A 21,292-nucleotide genomic window follows, 5' to 3' on the forward strand; every position below is an offset into this window, starting at 1 on the left:
GAATAAACGCCTGCACTTGGCTAGCCACTGATCTGGGTGGGATTAGCGTACTTCCATGTTGCAGTTCTGTGGCCCTGTGAGTGTCTCGCAAGTGCGGCCCGATATCCACGCCTGGCGGCAGCTGGGATCAGGCGAAGGTGGGAGGTGGTCCCCGCAGGCCCTGCCGACCCGACCCCACACGCCAGGGCCCAGCTGCCTGCCTTTGTGCCCACTTCCGGCATCTCCCTGCATTCCTCTCTGCTTCTCCTGCTTTGCAAGGAGCCCGTCGGCATCTTTGGTTTTAAAAAAGAAAAGTTATTTCTGTCTTCATCCCCATTGGTAATCTCTTTCCTCCTTGTGGTTCCGATTCTGCATTTGGCTCGCCAGCCTGGGGTGTAGCCCGAGTGGTGTCTGATTTAAAACCCGCTGGAGATCACAGGAGCCTGTGGGAGGGTGGATGCAGAGCGCCGGGGGCTTGGGGTGGGACGGCCCAGCCATCTTGCTCCGCCGGGCGTCCGGAGCCCTGTGACATGGCAGGAGGCTGCCGGGCCGCATCTGACTCGGTGCCAGCCCGGAGGAGGCTCCCAGCACCAGAACTTTGATGATGGCTGGGCTAAGGGCTCCCCCCTGCTCAGGTGTCTCCCGCTGCAGTTTTTGCCTTTTGGGGTGAGGGGCCAAGAAGGGGGGCCAGAGAGGACCTGGATTCCAGGGGAATGAGGGACACGGGATGCGTCACGGGCTTCACGGTCCCTTCTTTTTGTGTCTCTGTCTGTCTGTCTCTCCCCTTTTGGTGGGATGGAAACTAAATCTTCAGAGAAATAGAAAGCAGAACTCCGAATGCACGAAACCCCAGTTCTGTCCATTTTCCGTGCTGACGTAAGGGACTGCAGGCTTAGTGGCTCCCAGCACCACCTGTTGAGCTCACGGTGCTAGTGGTCAATGGCGCGGGCAGGCTCGCCTGGCTTCTGTGCTTGGTCTCGGGGCCCTCATCGGGGTGTCAGACCCGGGTGGGCTTTTCAGCTGGTGCTCCCCCCACGCGCTGAGTTGGCAGCAGGACTCTGTCCCCAGGATCTGCGGGAAGGGGGGCCCCGTGTCCTTGCTGACCACCCTCCAGGGGCCACTCTCAGCTCTAGTGGGTCACCCACAGTCCGGCTCCTGTGGCCCCTCCATCCTCACACCAGCCGGGGGTCGAATCCCCTGCTTCCCCTCCAGCCACAGTGCAGAAATGGTTTTCTCCTGGAGTTAGATTCGTCCCAGCCCCGGATGGCGTCCCTTTGCTGTAGAACCTGATGTTGTCCAGGGGGTGAGGCCAGGGCAAAGGTCACAGACCGTGGCAGCTTCCTGTGCCCCTGGCAGGATCTCCTTCCAAGCAGTGCTGTCTCCAGCATCTGGAGAGAAACAGCCTCCTCTCCCGCTCCGTTCCGCGGCCCAGAGGGGACACCTGTGTGCCGCCTCTAAAGTGACCCTTCCTGGTTCACAGTGGCCCCGGCCGCCTCTCACCCTTGCCTTCGGAGCTTGTTCTAGGAAGTCAGCCATGCGCCAGCCTGCCTGGGACCCCGGGGCCGTCTTCCCGTGTTCTCAGGGCTTGAGCTGCGGTTCCTGACGGAATTTAGTTCTTTCCGTTCACCTCTGGACTGGCCTGTTCGGGAATCACACAAACTTGAATTCTTCTTTCTCGTTTTGAAAACCTACCCCGGCGTTCCGCAAAGGAGCTGTAGGTCAGTGCTCCTTCTGTCCCTCCTCCTGAAGACACGGGCATGGTCTCGCAACAGCTTCTGAGCTGGTCGTTCATAAACCAAGTAAATTTGGGGAACGGATGTGGGGAACAGGGCGGAAAGCTCAGTGTGTTATCCTGTGTGATCCCCGCATCGTGACGGGTGAACTGAGGCGGTGCAGCCGGGAAGGGTTTCTGGTCCTTGCGGTTAGTCTCCGGCCCGCGGCCAATCCCAGGCTCTTTCTCACAGAGAGGGGAGACAGAACCCCTTGCGTGTCCAGTGTCCCTCGCCTGGTCATTTTAACTTTTCTGAGACCACGGGTGATCAAGGGATGTGGGCATGCCTTGAGGGCCGTGGAGGGGTGGGCCGGCTCTGCGGGTATTTGGAGATGCGGAGGGGTGATCGTCACTGTAAATGCCGGTGTCCCAAACTGGAGACAGGGGTGTCCCAGCCCTGCAGTGGACAGGCCGCCAAGCCAGGCCCTGGGGACACTGTCACGGTCCACTTGGGTCACTACAGTTTCTATGCAGAGCAATAGAAAAGCTGGAAGACCGTGCTCTTTTGGTTGCAAGAGCCCTAAAACCTGCGTGAGCTGGGTTACATGAAAAAACATACTCGATGGTAAGGATGCGGGGACTTTCCTGGACCCCGAGGGCAAAAGGCGTGGCCCAGCCTCCCCTGGTTCGGGAAGCAGGGTCTGGAGGCCGCGTGGGCCTTGCCGGGAGCCGGGCCAGCTCAGCCAGCTCTCTGCAGGGTCGCCCGTGCTCTGCCGCTGCCCCCCTCCGTTCCCCATGGTGACGGCCTTGGTGCTCTCTTCCGACAGGAAGTGGAGACCGCCCCACGTCAGCTCCACATTCCCAGGAGAGGGTCTGATGGGCAGCTCCTGAGGTCCCACGTACGGATACGGTTTGTGGAGTGGGGGGGTCTTCCTCCATCCTGGGGGACAGACAGGAAAGCCCAAGGTGGACTCCTGGAGCACAACATAACCAGAGTCCTGGACAGCCTGCACAGGGTCCATTTACAAGTGCACGTGTCCCCACAGGGCTGTCACACCCTGCTGCAGGCCCCTATCACAGATGAGGAAACCGAGGCTTGGAGAAGCGCTTTCCAGCCCAGCACGCAGCCGGCAAGGGGCTGGGCTCACGATTGCCGTGTTAAAGACAGGCCTCTGTGCCCTTCCTCGCATGCCTCTCCCGTGAATGGGCACCTGTGAGCAAGGGCGCCACCCCCACAGAGGGCATCTCCTCCCCGTGAGGGCATCTCCTGACCTGAGAGCCCTTGTCCCCGCCACACTGGCCTCTGAACTACCTGCTGCCCCTTCAGAATCTCTGCAAATTATTTTGAGAACATTGCTTTCCTGGTTTCTGCTTCCAGAACCGGTCACCCTCAAGGACCCGAGGCCATTAGAATCTCCCCAGATGCCCCCTCTTGGCTTCCGTGCTGAGCTTTTCCGGATCCTCTTCCCAGCAGCCCTGCGTAAAGGGCTATTTTAAATGCGGACACTCTGAGGCTTGTCATGCAATCTGTCACCCTTTCACGAGTCACGAGAGGTATATGGAATGGGATTTCTAGATTTTTCTCTTTCAGTGTAGATTTTTTCTAGGCTATGCTCAGAAAGATGCTTCTGGGGTGCATCCACCCAAACCCTGCCTGTGTGGGGCGCCCGGGTGCACGGCCCTCTCCTGGGAAAGGGTTAGCCCCCAGCCGCATGGTTGGCGGAAGGGAGGTGCCTCGTTGAGAAGTCGCAGACTCTGCGGTCATTCCATCCTGCGGTCGGCTTTGTAGCTGAGAAGCTGAGGCCCAGAGAGGCAGAGTGAGGAGGGCCCACATTGTCAACGTCAAGGTCGGGACTAGAACTCTGGTGTCTCCATGTGCAGGGCAGGCTGCTTCCGCCCCAGCTGTCCCCAGGAAGAGCAGGGGCCAGCACGCTGTGCTCCAGCCTCGACCCGTCACCGTCCGACCTGAGGACATGAAACTGTCAACAGTGAATAGGGGCCAAGGGGCCAAGGGCGTGGGGTTTTTATCCCCTCTGTGCACCAGGCTGCATTGTAGGAGCCAGGGCTCCAGTGGGGCAGTGGGATTTGAGCTGGGGAGAGCGCATCCCAGAGAGAGTCCAGCAAGTGCAGAGGTCCTGAGGTGCAGACAAGCTCGTCATGTGCAAGGAAAGTGAGGTGCCTACTGTGTCAGGAGTGAGGAGATGGAGGAGGGAAAGCATGGGAGTCGAGGCCACACAGTGTCAGGCCTGTGTCCCCCAAGGGCACTTGGATGTGCCTCTCGTTCCATGGGAAGTTGTTGGAAAACAGTAAGCAGCACAGTGGCATCCCCCTAATTTTTACATTTCTTAAAGCTCCTTCTGCTCTATAGAGAGTAGACTGGAGACGGGGGGACAAGTGTGGAAGCAGGGAGACTGAGGCTCCTGCGCCAGTCCAGGCAAGAGCTGATGTTCACTCAGACAAGGGTGGAGGGACTGCTGCATGGGAGACATGGTAGAGTATCTGCTGCATGAACACTGGGCCTGGCGCTGGCCAAGGAGAGGGGCCTGGTTGCAGACGACTTGGTTCTTGACTTTAAGAAGCTTCAGACTTGAGCAAAACATGGAATGTACGGGCTCCCATGGGAGAGAAGGCCATGCACAGTCTGCATCAGTCAGCTAGGTAAAGCTGCAGTAACAAATAGGTCCCTAATCTTAATGACCTAAAACCACAGAGGTTTATTTCTCATGCCACATGTCTGTCATGTATCCCAGGGGGCTCACTGGGGTACCCAGGCTGATGGAGCAATCACCATCTCAGATGTTTTGGTCACCATGCCCCAGGGCAAAAATCAATGCTGGGGGCAGGGGGTGGTCTCGCACTGGGGACTCCGCCCCATCTATCCAAGAAGTGACATAGGTCACTTCTCGAAACTCATTGACCCAAACTAATTTCAAGGATTTCCAACCAAGCCAAGGTCCCCTTCCTCAGCATCCAGCCCTCAGAACATCTCAGAAAAAAGCCAGCAGGTCCTGTGTGGGCCATGGGTCCCTCAATACTGATGATGGGGTCCAGGAGAGTCCGGCACAGTGTCTGGGCCAGCCTGGGGCACAGCTGTTCTTATGGTGACCAGGGTGCCAGGCCCCTCGAGAGGTAGCACCTCCAGGACCCCCACGTGGAGAAGGGAGCAGTCTTCTCCCCGGGGAAGGGATGCAGGCACCCAAACTCGGTGTATGCACCACACCTTGGGGGGCTGTTTCCCGGCCATTGGATGCAGCGTGGCAAACGATGAAATGCATTACTGCATCCTTCTGAACTTTTTCAGCTGTAACAATGGTAAGCGACATTGCTGAACAGTCAGGCAGAGCTATGGGTTGCCTGCAGGGCTCCGGACCATGTCACCAGGGCAGTCGGTCACTTCCTCCCCACCAGCTCCTCTACTCTCCTCAGTGTGACTCACTCTCAGGCAGCGTTTCCCCCACAGTGGCATCAAAAGTAGAAATAGCAGCAAGAGTAGGACTCCATTGTCCAGCCTGGGTCACATGCCCCTCCCCTGTGCTGGCCACCTGCTGTGGTCCGAGGAACAGCCGGCCAGGCTCCCTCGCCGAACACTGGAGTCCAGGGCCGGGCAGTGGGGGTGCGGAGGGGCTGGGCAGCCTCACTTGACCACATGGCTGGGTTTGGTAAGGGCTGACCCAAAGAACAAGGGAGGCACAGCCCAGGAGAAGGGGAATGTCTTTGCACATGGACTGGGAAGGGTGTGGCTGGCCGGTCATGTCAATGCAAATGGAAGGCGGAGGGTGATGGTGCAGGATGGAGGGTAGAAGCAGATGTGGGGGCCCTGAGGGTTCTTGTTGGGACCCTCTGGAGGACTCGTGGACTTCTGACCACACCCGCGAGCCTGGAGTGAGCTGTGGTGGTTGTGTAAGTGACCGGGTCGGCCAACCTGCAGTCTTCAAATATGTGTGTCCGTGTCCACATCCAAATGACGGGCGGGGTCTGTGCCCCTTCCTTCCTTGGGTCCGCTCGGAGCCCCAGTTCTGTCCTGCGGGGGACACCCGTTCCTTTATTCCATCTTGAGATGGGCACAGGAGCCCCCCAGTGCCTGCCCTTAGCAATGCTCTGTAGCTGGGGTTTTGAGACAGATCTCACTTGGCCACAGCCCTGCAGGACTGAGGCATTCTGGGAGGTTTGGGACAGCAGCACGGACTCCTCAGCCCCCAGCGTGGCATGTGGTGCCTCTTCTCCTGCCCCCAGTGCTGGGCAGGTGCAGGGCAGACCCAGAGGCACACGGGCGGGCTGTTCCCAGCACAGGCATGGGGAAGGGGCACAGCCCCCCTGGATGCTGGGCTGGCCTCGAACCTCTGGCTTCTCCTCCCCTTTGCCCAGCCCATGGTGTTTCCTTGGTGACTCACGTTTGCATCAGTGACTCCTGGGAAGGGGTCAGCCCCCGCCTCCCTGCACAATGACAGCAGGTCCCAGCTTGCCAGCAGAGGCCAAGCCTGATGGTGACATGAGTGGCCCACTGTGACAGTGGGGAAGCATCCTTCTCTCTTTCCACGTCAGAAACTGAGGCCAGGCAAGGGCAGGTCCACAGGATTTGGTGTCTAGCCTCAGAGCCACATCCCTCATCACTGAACTCTGCTACTTCTGTAAATCAGGAGCAAGGCATCCAGTTACCACTGGGTTCTGTGGGAAGGCCAAATAGGGTGGAAAACTTCATTTTAATGGAGTGAAGAGAGAACTTAGTAGAGCTGCTGTAATAATGATAAGGATTAGGATGGGGTGATGATGATGGTGGTGATGCTGGTGATGATGGTGATGGTGATCATGGTGATGATGATGTTGGTGATGATGGTGATGATGATGGTGTTGACCATGATAGTGTTAATGGTGGTGATGAAGGTGGTGGTGATGATGATGAAGGTGATGGTGATGATGGTGATGACCATGATGGTGGTGATGGTGGTGATGGTGGTGATGATGATGGTGATGGTGATGATGATGGTGATGACCATGATGGTATTGATGGTGGTGATGAAGGTGGTGGTGATGATGGTGATGACCATGATGATGGTGATGGTGATTGTGGTGATGATGATGTTGGTGATGATGGTGATGATGATGGTGTTGACCATGATGGTGTTAATGGTGGTGATGAAGGTGGTGGTGATGATGATGGTGGTGGTGATGATGATGAAGGTGATGGTGATGATGGTGATGACCATGATGGTGGTGATGGTGGTGATGAAGGTGGTGGTGGTGGTGATAATGGTGATGACCATGATGGTGGTAATGGTGGCAATGATGTGTCCCTCAGTACCTTTTCTCTGATCTTTGGGGCCATATCTGAGAGCAGAAGTGTGACTGTCCAGGAGCCAGAGGACAGGAAAGACCTGTGCAGTGGGAGGTTTTCATAAAGCAGGTTTTTCTAAGGGTCTCTTTTCTCTAATAAGATAATTGAGGTGGCAGAAGGAAATCTATTGTTTTCAATGTTCTTACTGAGCCAGAATAAAAACTTGGTAAATCTTATGTCAGTCTACATTCTTCCCTCTTTTGTTTAAATTTTATTGGTCCATGAAATCCCAAAGTTTGGGAACCACTGGCTAACTGACCTAGCCTAGAAATGGATCCCTTTCTGAAACACACACACACACACACACACACACACATTCGCTGCATGCTCTCTCTGCTGCTGGAATCCACAACCTCTGACTTCAGCCAGAGGCCAGCACCAATCATCTCTCAGTGCCCAACACTTCCCTAGACAACCAGCAGAGAGCTGCCTACATAAGGCTTAAGCAAGCGAGGTAATTAAGAGTAATAATAGCAGCTTACAGCCAGTCCCCAGTAGCTTTGTGAGCTACTCTGCGTAACACAATGAGGCTCAAATCCTACATATCCCTTTAGGGCCTGGAGCATATGGGGCCCCCACACAGATGTCACAGGGCTGAGCTGGCCAGATGCGTTGCCTGGCCCATGTCCTTCCTCCATACAATCATCTGACTGCTGACGCCCTTAGCCCAGACCACAGAAGGTCCACATCCTCAGGCTCTGTCTTCACCCCATCCGCAGGATTCTGAGCTCCAGATTTCAGAGCTAAGGCCCCACCCCCTATGAGTCTCCTAGTGCCTGCATGTGGGGCACAGGACCTGTCTCCCCTGTGGGCTTGATAAATGACTCGAATTGCACATATGCATGCTATAGAAGCCGGGAAGGAGGGCAGGAGGATGCAAAACATCTGGGCACATTTCGTCCAGATGCCAAACACAGAAGAGGTACATGCAGCTTGGCTGGACCAGTGCCCAGCCCAGCGATGGCCCCATGTACTCAGGCTACTCCAATGGTGTATGGTGTGTTTTCTTCGCTAATTATACAGTAGGTCACTTAGATTAGGTGGACAAGCACTTGCACTGTGCATCTACTAGGGGTTAGGCATGGCGGGTGCGGTGTGATAGAGGCCAGCCCCCACCCTTGGGCACAGTAGAGAACACGGGGACTTGGACCTCCTCCAGGGATCAGTTATTGTGGTCTAGTGGTCTGAGCCTGGGCCTGGAGCCCATCTTCCAGCTTGGGTACTCATCCTGACCCTGCCATTTAGTGAATGTGTAACTTTGGGGGTGCCTGGGTGGCTCAGATGGTTGGGCGTCTGCCTTCGGCTCAGGTCATGATCCCAGGGACCTGGGATCGAGCCCCACATCGGGCTCCCTGCTCGGTGCAGAGCCTGCTTCTCCCTCTCCTGCTGCCATTCCCTCCGCTTGTGCTCTCTAGCTCTGTCTATCTCTCTGTCAAATAAATTTAAAAAAAAAAAACTTTAAAAAAAAAAAAAAGTGAATGTGTAACTTTGTCTTGACAGCCTTACCATCTCCAGCCATAAAGTGGACACAGTCCCACCTCCCTTGCTGGGCTGGCGTGACCAGTGAGTGGCTGAGCCCAGATGACCAGACCATAGTACAGGGGAAGGACTCCATAAATGTTAGTGATGATGCAGCAGAGACACATGGAGCACAGAGAGAGAGGGGCCAGCTCCCATGGGGGGAAGCCCCAAAGTCCTGAGCAGGATTGGAAAGGTGGCTGGATGTGGTTGAGCCTGCAAAGCAGTGCACACCCCCTCAGTGGGGGTCATGAGGGTCCAGGAAGGGAATACAGGAACGGCACTTGGAACAGGGCCTGGTATACAGTAAGTGCTCAATTAGTGTTTGCGATGACAGTGGTGATGACGATGTTGCTGTTCATGGAATTGTACATTTTGTGTTGTTGGGGCGTCGGGTTAGGGATGGGAAAGGCGTGGGGAGGCAGGTGGGAGTCAAGTACCAGAGGACCCGCCTGCACATCAGTTAATCCAGTGTTAACTGCTGTACCAGTGAGTCCTTCGAGTGTGGCCTGATGAATAGAAGTCTAATTGTTGCTCACTTCAACAGTTCAAGATATGGAGACCTGGGCATCTTGTGGGAACCCTAGAGGGTTCCAGCATCCTGTAGACCCCAGGGGTCCTAGCTCTGAGCTGGGCAAAGCCGCAAGAGAGGGTAGGGTAGCACACTGGCTTCCATAGATGCCAAGCTTGGAAGAGCCCCCTCCATCATCCTCGCAATGGAATGTTCCATTCCATTGCTCACATTCCATTGGTGGGAAGTGCTCATGTGGCCCTTCCAGGGTGCAAGGGAAGCTGGGAAATGTAGTCCTGGGCTGGACACCCACTCCTCCCATCCCCCAAAGGCAACTCCATACTGTAGAGAAGGTGAGCATGCATTTTTGCTGAACTAGCTGCCTCCAGGCGTAAAAGGAGCCGAGGAGGACTATGCTGACCTTCCTCAGTATGCTCTGCTCACGTGCACTCACTTTTGAACTGGAAATGTGCTTTGGGGGTTTGAATACAAGCACGTTCACCTGGGAATGTGGATTGACCACAGAGAGGGTTACAGAAGTTACATGAGATTTTGAGCCATTTTCTGGAAGCCAATCACATAATTCCTCTGTGTTTTTTCCAGAGTTTAGGAAGGAGATTGTCCGGGAGATTTTATTTGCAGGGGGCAATATCTGAACAGTAAATCGCAGCCGAATTTCTTGTATTCGTGTGGTGGTGGTTTTCTCCCTCCGGCCCTGAGCAATCTGCTAAATCTAATTGCATCGCTCATATCCTGTCCCGTGAAATTTACATCCAAACCTGCTGAGTAAGAGAAGCAGGCGGAGGACTTAATTAGGAACGTGAATCACATTTGGGGTTTTGTGTGTTTGTTTGTTTTTTAGGAAAGAGCAACTATCACCAGAAAAGTAACAATCAGCATTCTTCTCCCAAAAGGCGGTCATCTTCAGATTTGCTGGAAGGCCCAGCAGCACTTGAGAATACCGTTCTGGAGGGCTCCCTGGGCCAAAGGCGCGCTGCTATTCTGACTTAAACCACAGGGCCATCTTCTTTGCAGAGAGTCTCCTCCTGCTCCCTCCTCGAGCCCAGGACCCAGGATTCTGCCTCCGTTTTGGAATGGAGCTCCTGACTCTTCAGAAGTCGGCCGTGGGGCTCATATGCGTTCCTCAGATTTTGCAAAGTCAGCTCCCAGAATGAGACCTTCTCTTCCTCCCAGATCTTTCCCCAGGAGAGCGGGTCTGGCGCTTCGTAGGTCAGATAAATGAGAGGCCTGGCCGGCCTTGCTTGGTTTCTGCATTCGGAGTCTGTGACTTTTCTAAACAGTGTTTCTCTTCCCTCTCTGTACAGAAACTCGTGCAGACCGCAGCAAGAAGCTGTTCAGGCACTACACGGTCGGCTCATATGACAGTTTCGACGCTACCAGGTAAGATTCGGCTCTTTCTCTGCCAGGCCCCCTCTGGTCAAAGATGCTCTGTGTGCTGCGGAAGCGCTGGACCCACTTGCATGCAGCCCTCGGATCCCCTTGGCTTCTTCCCTCGGTGTGTCCGCTGTGACCTCCTGCACGTGGGCTGCATTATGGAAGCCACCCTCTTCCAGGGAACTGGCCCAAGATGCGGTCTCTGCTGCCCGAGGTTTGGGGTCGGGCTGGAGCGCACCTGTGGGGTGTCCAGGAGGAGGAAGACCGGGCATTGTGGGGGAGGGGGGAGCAGCATGGAAGCCAGAGATGACGGCAGCTGGCCACGGGAATCTTCAGGATGCCGTAGCTCTGGGGTTCCGTCTCATCTGCATCTTCCCTCTTCCTTCTGCCTTCGAGTTAAAGTCTTTGTACGAGAAAGGCTCATCCCCCTCGAAAGGCGTGGCACCGGGCAGGCAGAGCCTTTGAGCACGGCAGGTTTGCTTTCTGGCTCCTGTTCAAAAGGGGGGTTGTTGGGTGTGTGGGGAGAGCCATGGAGCTTTGGTGATGCGACATGGGGCACGGGTTCCAGCTTCCCCGCAGACACTACACGGGCACGAGATGTCCTCGGGTCTCTGGCACCTCCTCCTTGTAACCCCGCGGCAGGCCGAAGCAGGCTGGGGTCCTGCCGGCCGAGGGGACCAACAGCTCGGAAACGAGCTGCATTTCTGGCCAGTGTCCCTGCAGCTACTTCTGCTTCTCCGGCTCTTCCTGTCCCCATGCGCCGAGTTTCTCTACCCCTCGTTTCTGTCACAAACGCAAGTCTCCCTACATCAGGGGCCGGAAGGGTGTGGAGAAAGAACCTTAGTGGACGGTGGCCTCAATGGGAGTTAGCATGTGACGCAGAGAAAGGGAGGAGATGCAGGCCATGGGACCCGCCGGGACAGGAAGGTCCTGCTCCTCGCCCTGCTGGCCGGCCGGCCCTGGGGCTCTTCCTGAGAAACCCACCAAACCACGTCCTCCATTAGGGCCAGGCTGGGAAGGGGTCTGGACACCCTGCCCTGGGCTCTGCCCCACCACCCCCGGCCCCCGGGCAGGTCTGTGATAAGCAGTGCAGACTGTGCTCAGCACACTCAGCTGCCTGTGGGGGTCCAACCTGCTTTCCTTCGTCTCTGTGCTTCTCCTGAGTTAAAATTTGCATCACCTAGCTACCATTTCCAAGTGCGCGGTGGTGGCTTTGGTACGTTCACAATATTGTGCGGCCAGCACCCTGTCTAGTTCTAGAACGTTTCCTTCCTCCGAAAGGGAGCTCCTAGCGATTAAGCAGTCAATCCCGATTCTCCCTGCCCCCAGCCCCAGCTCGCACCAACCGGCTCTCTGCATGTTTCATGGAAACGGAGTCCTACAACACGTGATCCTTCATGTGTAGCTTCTTTACCTAGAATAATGTCTGTAAGGTTCATCCATTTTTTAGCAGGATCAGTACATCTTTTCTAAACCTTTTATTGTAGTAAAATTTACTATCTCCACCATTTTTAGGTGCACAGCTCAGTGGCATTAGGTACGTTCATGTTGCTCTGTGGCCATCCCCACATCCATCTCCAGAACTTTCCATCTTCCCAGACTGAATCTCTGTCCTATGAAACACTCACCCCCATCCCTCCATGGCCCCCACTGGCCACTCTCTGTCCCCCTAAGACACTGACCCCCATCTCTCCCGTGGCCCCAGCACCCACCGTCCACTCTTTCTCTGAATCTGGTGACTCCAGGGACCTCATAGAAGTGAATTATACAGTATTGGTGCTTTTTGTGACTGGCATATCTCAGCATAGTGTCCTCCAGGTCCCTCCGTGTTGTAGCAGGTGTCAGAATGTCCTGCCTTGTTAAGGCAGAAGAATATTCCATCATCTATGTAAGCCATATTTTGCTTGCCGTTCCTCTGTGGATGACACCTGGGTTGCTTCCATCTTTTGGCTCTTGCAAATGGTGCTGCTGTGGACGTTCTCACCCAAGTATTGGTTTGCACACCTGTTTCCAGTTCTTTGGGGTGTATATCTAGCAGTGGAATTGCTGATAGGACCTGGTGTTAGTGCTGACCTGTCCCAACTACCTGTCTGTCATAAACAAGAGGTGTTAGGACAGGAATCCCACACCCAGCAGAGGACCTGGGTCGTCCCCTCCTAAGGGGCCTGGCCGACTTTCCAGATCTTGCTAACATTGCCCACTTTTTGACCTTGAATGCTCAAGTCACGATCCTGGCCTGGCCACCAACGCAGCCCAGAGAGAGACTGCTCAGGGTCTGGTGGCTTCCAGGGAGCCACGCCTGACCCTGGCTTCTCCTGATGAGTCTCTCTTTGGGTCAGATGAATTGTTTCTGCAGCAGCAAGAGGCTGCCTGTCAAAGTGGACCCTGCACACGTGGTCACAGCCAGTGTGCCTGTCATGCTTTGCTTCCATTCTAAGAAGGAGGGTGCCTGAGGCTCCGAGAATGCCCAGAGCTGTCGCCATGGTTACGTGGAGGGCCATCCAGCCTGGGAGGGGGGCTTCTGGGGAAGAGCCCGTGAGAGCCACGGCTCGTCCGCAGGCTGTGGTTTTGCAAAACTCTCTCCCCCCAAGGCCAGTTGCTGGCAGAGAGCCACCAGCGGGCTGCCCTGGGTGCATACGTGTGCATGAAGAGGGGTGTGCGCAAACTCTCAGCGTTTGAACCAGGCGGCTTCCCCACAGAGGAGCTGTTGAAGGACCTGAGTTGACTGAGCCAGGGAAAGAGAAGACCACGGGGCCAGGCTGGCTAGGTTGCATTTCATGTGGCTGACAGCAGGACCTGAACGAACCGGGGACACACGCTGCAGCTTGGCCCACAGAAGGCATGCGGAGACATCATCACTGTTCAGAGATAGAACAGAGCTGTCTCAGGAGGTGATGAGCTCCCCGTCATTGCAGGGAGTCAAGCAGTTTGCGCATTCTCTTTCCAGAATGTCTTAGAAAGTTGGACCAGGTGACCTGGGAGATCCCTGCCGGCTCTGCCCTCCCTGTGTTTTGGTGCCCAGATGAAGACTTTGATTTCATAGGTTACTGACCACTGGCTTGGTGCCAGGGCCTGGAACCATTGAGAAGAGGGACATCCAGCCACACCCGGGTCAACAGGTGGCTTCTAAACAAATGATAAAGGCTCTGGGCTTGACCGCGGTTCAGGAGTCAACCCCCACCTTCCCAGGGTGGGGGAGTCAGATGCGCTGTGGGCTCACGTTGCCCAGAAAGAGATGTGAGTGATCATAGCGACTTTTATGAGCCCCTTGCCACGTACCAGCGGCACCTCGCCTTGATCGCGGCTGCTGCCTGCCCACCCTCCAGTGACCTTGGAAGTCAGTGTCATTACCCACTTCACAGGAGAACACTGTAGTGGAAGGAGGAAGGTGACATTAAGGACCTGGCCTCAGCCACCCAGTCACCTGGAATACGGGGCCCGTGCCCGCAGCTCCCCCGTCCCGCGGTGAAGATGTTACTGCCCGAGGCTGACCATGGAACTGGCCTGGGATTGGGGGAAATTGGCAGAGACTGAACCGTCACTTGGTGGAGTGTGTCGGGCGGACGGAATGAGGATATTACCTGGGTTATGGGGTCTGGGCTTTTCCACACAAGGTGCAGGGGTCGGCCTGGGGCAGCCCCTGCCTCCCAGAACTGACCTCTTCCAGACCGCGCACTGGGCAGGGGCGAGTGAGCTTGTGGCGCTCACCGGCCATCACAACCCAGCGGCTGGCCTGTGTGGCTCTTGAGTGGGTGTCGGGGTGAGGCTGGGCCCTGGCTGAGGGCCGCACATGCTACTGTATGGACCAGCCAGCGGATCATTAGCCCATTTCGGAATTCCTGTCAGACCCGGCCTAGTGAGCCACAGAGATCTGGGATGGCGCGCCAGCAGGCGGGCCAATTACCCGCTGTAGGCGGCAGGGCGACGGTCTGGCCAGGCAGCTCACAGCTGAGGCCGCCCCATTGCAGATGCAAATGTAATTAAAGAACATGCAGTAGGTAGCGAGACTCAATGTAGACAGTTTCTGAATCAGTCAGGAGGCGGTTCTCCCCTTCCCATCCCCTCTTGTGTCAAAAGCTTTGCTCGGGGACGCAGAGCTCAAGACCAGTCTGACAAAAACACACCTGTTGATTGTTGAATGTGTCCAGTGACTCTAGCCCTCCACCCACCCAGCATGCACACCACAGAAGGGTCTAGAAATGTGGGCACATGGTCAAGATCAGAAAGCAGAGACCCTGGGGCCATTTCTACACAGGACCTTACAGATATTTCAATGTTTTTTTTTTTTTAAGATTTTATTTATTTATTTGACAGAGAGAGACACAGCGAGAGAGGAAACACAAGCAGGGGGAGTGGGAGAGGGAGAAACAGGCTTCCCACGGAGCAGGGAGCCCAATGCAGGGCTCAATCCCAGGACCCTGGGATCATGACCTGAGCCAAAGGCAGACGCTTAACCAACTGAGCCACCCAGGTGCCCCTTCAATGTTGTTTTTAAAACACTTCTTAACACAGGGTATGGGAGTCTCAAGTTCCCACGAGTTTTAAGTCAGATCTCTACCCTCATTAGCATGGGGCATGCAGGAGAAGTCTACCTGGGAGAGGAAGGGGAGACCTCAGGCTCTCACTCTAGGCTGAATACGCCCCATCCATCTATACACCCATCCATCCAACTATCCAATTACCTGTCCACTCGTCCATCAACCAGCCATTCAGCTGTCTACCAACTCATCCAACCATCCATCCATCTACCCATCCACCCATCCATCTACCATCCACCCATCCACTCCTCTTATCTGTCTATCCATCTATTTAACCAATATTCATCAAAACCCGAATATTCAGGGAGCTACGGATGTGGAGGTAAACAAGACAAGCACAGTCTCTGACCTCATGTAGATTAAAACCTAAATAGTGAAAATAGCAAAGTTTATAAATAAATAAACTGGAGAATCCCACTTAGTGGTTAATGCTATGGAGCAAATCAGTAGAACAACCATACAGTCTCTTGGGCAGGGTGGGGCAGGCCAGCTTTATATAGGAAGCCAAGGGAAGTCTCTGTGACGAAGTGACTTTTGATTTGAAACCTGACAGTTGAGGAGAATCAGCCATCTTCAGAAAGCCCAGCATGTGCAAAGGCCCTGAGGGGAAAAGAGAAGCTGCCATGCAGAAGCAGCAGTGGCCTGGAAGGGAGTAGAAAGGATGATGCCACAGAAGGACCGTGTGTTCTGTGGAAGGCAAGTGGATTTCCTCCCACTCGTGTGGTGGGGTTCTAGAGGGTTTTATGTGGAAGAATGACATGATCTGGGTAACCTTGCTGGAGGAAAATGAACAGAAGGAAGAATGGAGACTAGTTATGAGACCATGGCCATCTTCCTGGCCAGGCGGTGGTGATTGTTTGGGCCGATGGAGGGGTAGGGAAAGGCAGGTGGATGGCTTCCAGGCGTAAGGTGTAGTTAGAAGGGACAGGACCCGCCAAGGCGCTACACATGGCGCTCAAGTGGGGAGTGAGGAGGGCTCTCCGCCTTCTTTGGGGTTTTCCAGGGAGGAGCACCAGATGTGGGTGGGCACTGGACCCTTTCCCTATTGTTGGCAAACAACTGAAGCCCTGCACCTGCAGCTTTGGACCCGCCCAGAAGGATGGCGTTCAGAAGTACCACGCAGGGAAGCCATCTAAGAACAGGATAGGCTGTCATTCCTCTTCCTTAGTGAGACCAATTGAATTAGAAGTGTAGCAAATCGTGCCTGTTCTCCAGTCGAACGTCCGCGTGCCATAGCTGCTTGCTTTTGTGGCTTTGATGTCATGGTGCAATGTATATGTTTTTAAATTGGTGATTAGAAATATATTTGCATGAACAAAAAATGCAAAATGTGCAGGTATGGCATCAGAGTAGGTCCCACTCTCATCCTTCCTCCCGGCCCCCACTCCTCCCCAGACAGAACCCCGCTGCCGGTTTCCTGAGGATCTTTCCAGAGACAGACTCTGAATAGGGAAGAGTGCATGCACATTATCTGAAGCCTTGTAAAAAGCCCCTGTAAACATAGTGTCCTAGGTTTTTTAATCTGACTTTCTGACTAACACCCTGCGTGACCTTGGGCAACTCGCTGTCCCTCTCCGTGCCTCAGTCCCTGACCCCCCCCCCCAACACTGTTTGCAAAGTAGAGATCCTACTTGCAGCTCAGGCCACATCCCGGGTGGTGTCCATGACAGGATGAATGGGGAAATGTACGTGTAGTGCTCGAAGCTTAGAGGCATGCGCTATATAAATCCAGAGGGATGCTGAATTGTGGACAGCATGTGTGGGTAGCTGGCTTTCCTTTGAAACCCTAACTTTGTGTTCCAGAAGACTGCCTCAGTGTGTAGGTAGTAAGAACTGAATGGCAAGAAACACTGATTGCCCCCACTCTTCCTCCATCATTATTTTATATTTCTGTTTTTTTATGATTCCTTAGACTCGAAAAAAAGGCATCAATCCCTGAGTATGTTCATTGGCTGGATTCATAAGGCAACACACGCTGTTTTTTTTTCTCTCTGTTAAGTTATGGCTGGGCCTAGTGATTAATGATGACGCCCTCGGGGGCAGCTCCTTTGGGGTAGGGAATGAGGCGATTTTGCTGTTTCTTCCCTACATATCCATATTTTAATTTTTTTTTTTTTACAAGTATATATCAACTTGTAAATTTTTTGAGACCAAGAAAGAGCGGGGTGAATCTCTGGGCACAGGCAACATAAGAAGTCAGCACAACTGTGTGTACCGGCCCCTCCAGCAGGCTCTCCCAGCGGGACCATATGCACACACATGGCGCTGGATGAGTCACGGCCCCAGAGAGCACGTCCCAGTGGTTTCCCCTAAAAAATGTTGTCCTCTGCTGTTACCTTCATGATGAACAGCACTCCCGGTGCCCAAGTGGGAGACCAGGGTCCTCTCCCCTCCTGCGTTCAATCCATCATGAGGGTCTGGGGACTCCTGCCATTCTCCCCATCCTCCCGCTGTTTCCCAAGGTCGGCCCTCAGGAATTTGTCCACATCCCCTGACTGCCCCAGGGCACCCGCCCTTCATCCATTCTCAGGGTAATACTTTTCCTCCTTCCACAAATTTTTATACAAATACCGCATTCATTATGTAGTAAAATAAGTTATTAATTTAACCAACCGCACAGACATGGCTAGGAATGGAAGGAAACCATGTCTCCCACCCCTGCCCAGCATCCTCCACGCAACTCTGCTTGGCAGAGGAACCACTTTTTACTTGTTTTGCTTCATTCTTCTGAGGTTTACCTTCCTACGTCTGTAATTACCCCCCCTATTTCTCTTTTTCTCTTTTTTTTAATTGAGATATAATTAACATATGACATTATATTACTTACAGTTGTAGAGCATAATGATTTGATATTTGTACAAATTGCAAAATGATCACCACGACAAGTCTAGTTAACATCTGTCACCTCACATCGTTACAATTCTTGTCTCTTGTGATGAGAACTTTGCAGGTGTAGTATCCCAGCAACTTTCAAAAATACAACACAGGATTATTAACTGTAGTCACCATGCTGTCCATCACATCCCTGGGATTTATTTCTCTTATGGCTGAGAGTTTATACCTTTTGACCACCTTTACCCATTTCATCCACTCCCTCATCCCCTGCTCCTGGCAACCACCCATCTCTATATGTACGTTCTCTATATCAGTGAGTTTTGTTTCGCTTGGTCATTTGTTTTGCTTTCTTCTACATATAAGTGAAATCATACGGTATTTGTCGTTCTCTGTCTGACTTATCTCACCTAACATGATGCCTTCGAAGTTTATTCATGTTGTTGTAAATGATGGGATTTCATTTCTTTTTATGGCTGAATAATATTCCATTGTGTATGTATACCACTTCTTCTTTATTCCATTCATCTATCAATGGACACCTAGATTGTTTACATATCTTGGCTGTTGTGAATAATGCGGCATTGAACATGGGGTGCGGAAATCTTTTTGAGTTAGTGTTTTCATTTATCTTTGGTTAAATACCCAGAAGTAGCATTATTGGATCCTATGGTAGTTCTATTTTTTAACTTCTTGGTGATCCTCCATACGGTTTTCCATAGTGGCTGTACCTGTTTACATTCCCACCAACAGTGCATGAGGGTTCCAATTTCTTCATGTCCTTACCAACACTAGTTATCTCTTGCCTTCTTGACAATAGCCTTTCTAACTAGTTATCTAGTTAGAATTACCTCTAGCTAGATTATCTATTGTTAGACTAGTTAGATCGTTCCTTGTGTATTTTCACAGTAACCATTCATACTCATTCAGGTGTGAAGTGATATTTTTTGGGACTTGTTTTGCTTTGTTCTCCTGATGATTACCTCCCTAACTCTGCGACTGTCCCTTTGTTTCTCTGAGAGAGAATGGGAGACAGCATGAGAGGGGGAGGATCAGAGGGAGAAGCAGACTCCCCGCCGAGCAGGGAGTCCGACGCGGGACTTGATCCCGGGACTCCAGGATCACGACCCGAGCTGAAGGCAGCCGCCCAACCAACTGAGCCACCCAGTCCCCCCCCTTTGTTTCTTAATTTAACAACATAAAGCATCATTAATTCTTTGCTATAAAAGTCTTCTAGGTTCTGTCTATAAGTTGGATTCAGAAGTTAAAAAGCAGTGGAAAGCATTATATTATCATGATACTATAAATGTTTACATCATTTCCAAGTATAAGGCTAGGACTGTAGTTCCTCTTTATAGACCCATGAGAAGGGGCTTTCTAATACCAGAACCCACTGGATTCTTTATTCAACTCCATCAGTTGTTCAAAGTAATGCCACAGTTTAGCTTAATATTAGGATCATGATTTTCACATGAAATGCTTGTTTTTTCCTGGAGTTTCCAATTGCCTTTCTTTTTTATTCTTGTGGAAGAGAAATTCTTTCTTCAGTATGCCACTAAAATATCTTCCTGTTTCTTCCATATCAGTAGAACCCATCTCATTCTTGTTGGAGCTCTCTCCTCCCATTTGGACCCCATCCCCAGTTCCCAGTGCACAATTATCATTCTGAGATTTACCTTCATTGAGCTACTGGGTAAATGAGGTATTTCTTTAGCCTTGTTCTCCTGGGACACATACTCAAGTTTAACAACCTCAGTAGAAGATTCCTGGAATGTCAACTTCCATGTCTGAAAGATCTCTGGTTTTCAAATGTGCTCAGTGTTGTAGAATTCCAGATTCAAAATAGTTTTCCTTCTAAACTATTAAGGCACCGCTTCATTGTCATCTTGCTTCTGCTCATTGTTGGTGAGAGGTCATGGTGCTGTCTAATCCTCACTGCAGTGTAGGTGATCATTTGTTTTCCTCTCCAAAACCTTCTAAGAACTTCATTGTATCTACTTTTCTTGAATATTCTGAAATGTCATGATGATGGGTCTGGGTGTAAGTCTCTTCTTTATTCATTGTGTTCACTATCCTGGGGGCTCCTTCAAACTGAAGCAGCTTCAGCTTTAAGAATATGTTTTTCTTATTCTCTCGTAAACGCCCTCACTTCCTGTCTCAGTTCCATCTTTCTAGATTTCGTATCAGCCCATTTGAGTTCATTCTGCCGGCCCCTTATTCTTTCTCATATTTTCTGTCCCTTTACCTTTTTGCTCTGTGTTCTGGGAGATTCACTCAACTTTCAACCTGTCTGTGTAAGTTATTATTTTGACAGTCACATTGTTATGTTCCAAGAGCCTTTCCTTTCAATGATGGGTAAGCTTCTAAAGCTGAGAGAAGTGGTTTCTGCATATCTTTGGGAACAAGCAGGCAGCTGTGAATGGGCAGTTCTCTGCACAGAGCTGCTCTCAAAGCAGAGTCCACGTTGACTGCATGTTCCTTCAGGTCAAACACCAAAACAAGAGAAGCCTGGAGTCATGTTCCTTGCCCCCCTTACCCCAGGAACTCAAAAACAGACAGATGCAGGCTCTTGTCCAAATCATGGGACAAGTAGTAGGATCCAAATGGAAACTTCAAGGGTTGGGGTGTTTTTGTTTTGTGGTGAGTATGCACAGATGCCCATGTGATGAAGCAGTGATGAGAGGAACAGGTTCCTAGGAATACCGGGGCCAGGCTGGGTGGAGAAAGTGGAGGATGCTGATTGGTGGTGGAGGGATAGGGGTGGTACAGACAAGATCATTCACTCTGCTCCTGGTGTCTGAAAGTCAAGATCTGTGATTCAGCCTCCATCATGGAGCTTTGAGATTCAGATTTAATAGATGATTTTGCAGACTCCTGGCACTTTGTATATGTCGTGGTTATACTCTGGTTCTGAGCCCCTTGGGACACAGCGGCTGCTGGCTTGGCTGGGCCAAGGGAGGGCTCTTCCTTCTCCAGGACTTGGTGATTAGACACTAAGTGTAGTCTGGCTTCACCACAACCATTGTCCCCAAGCACTTTTGTGGTGTAAAGCGATTGACTGGGGGGCTTTGGACCTTGCTGGTGTTCCCAGACTGGGGTCAGGGCACATTCTTCCGGCTGGAGATAGGCTTTGACCCAGTCAAAGCACAGGGAGTTTCACAAATGGGAGGAGTCTCCTGGGGACCTAGCTCAAAATCCCCTGCATGGGGAGCCCTGGATCTTCTGAGTGGAGGAAGGGGCCCTTTCCCGGAGCTGCTGAGCCTAGCCAGTGGAGACACCCCGGGGTCACCTGGCTCTAAGCAGAAGCCGAGGTTCTCAGAGGGCACGCATTCTCATTTCACCCCTTTTGGTGGGACTAGGCAGGAGGCCCTGGTACCTTTTTCCTGGATCCAGTGGCCCCTGCCACAGGGAGGCTTCTGGCTCAGAGCACCCTCGGACCGCATTTAGTACATTCCCAGGTGGCGAGTGGGTGTGTG

General features: G+C 52.7%; 1 protein-coding gene across 1 annotated transcript in view; it reads left to right on the forward strand.

Moving 5' to 3' along the window:
- Window positions 1-21,292, forward strand: part of SHANK2 (SH3 and multiple ankyrin repeat domains 2) — a 500,779-nt gene that overhangs the window by 312,853 nt on the left and 166,634 nt on the right. The window contains exon 15 of the mRNA XM_064576041.1: window positions 10,377-10,452. Within this exon, the coding sequence (XP_064432111.1) occupies window positions 10,377-10,452 (76 nt within the window). The remainder of the gene's footprint in view (window positions 1-10,376; window positions 10,453-21,292) is intronic.

Source organism: Mirounga angustirostris, unplaced genomic scaffold, assembly GCF_029215605.1.
Source record: "Mirounga angustirostris isolate CCGP_5_RB_7025 unplaced genomic scaffold, mMirAng1.0.hap1 SCAF_13, whole genome shotgun sequence".
Classification (NCBI taxonomy): Eukaryota; Metazoa; Chordata; class Mammalia; order Carnivora; family Phocidae; genus Mirounga; species Mirounga angustirostris.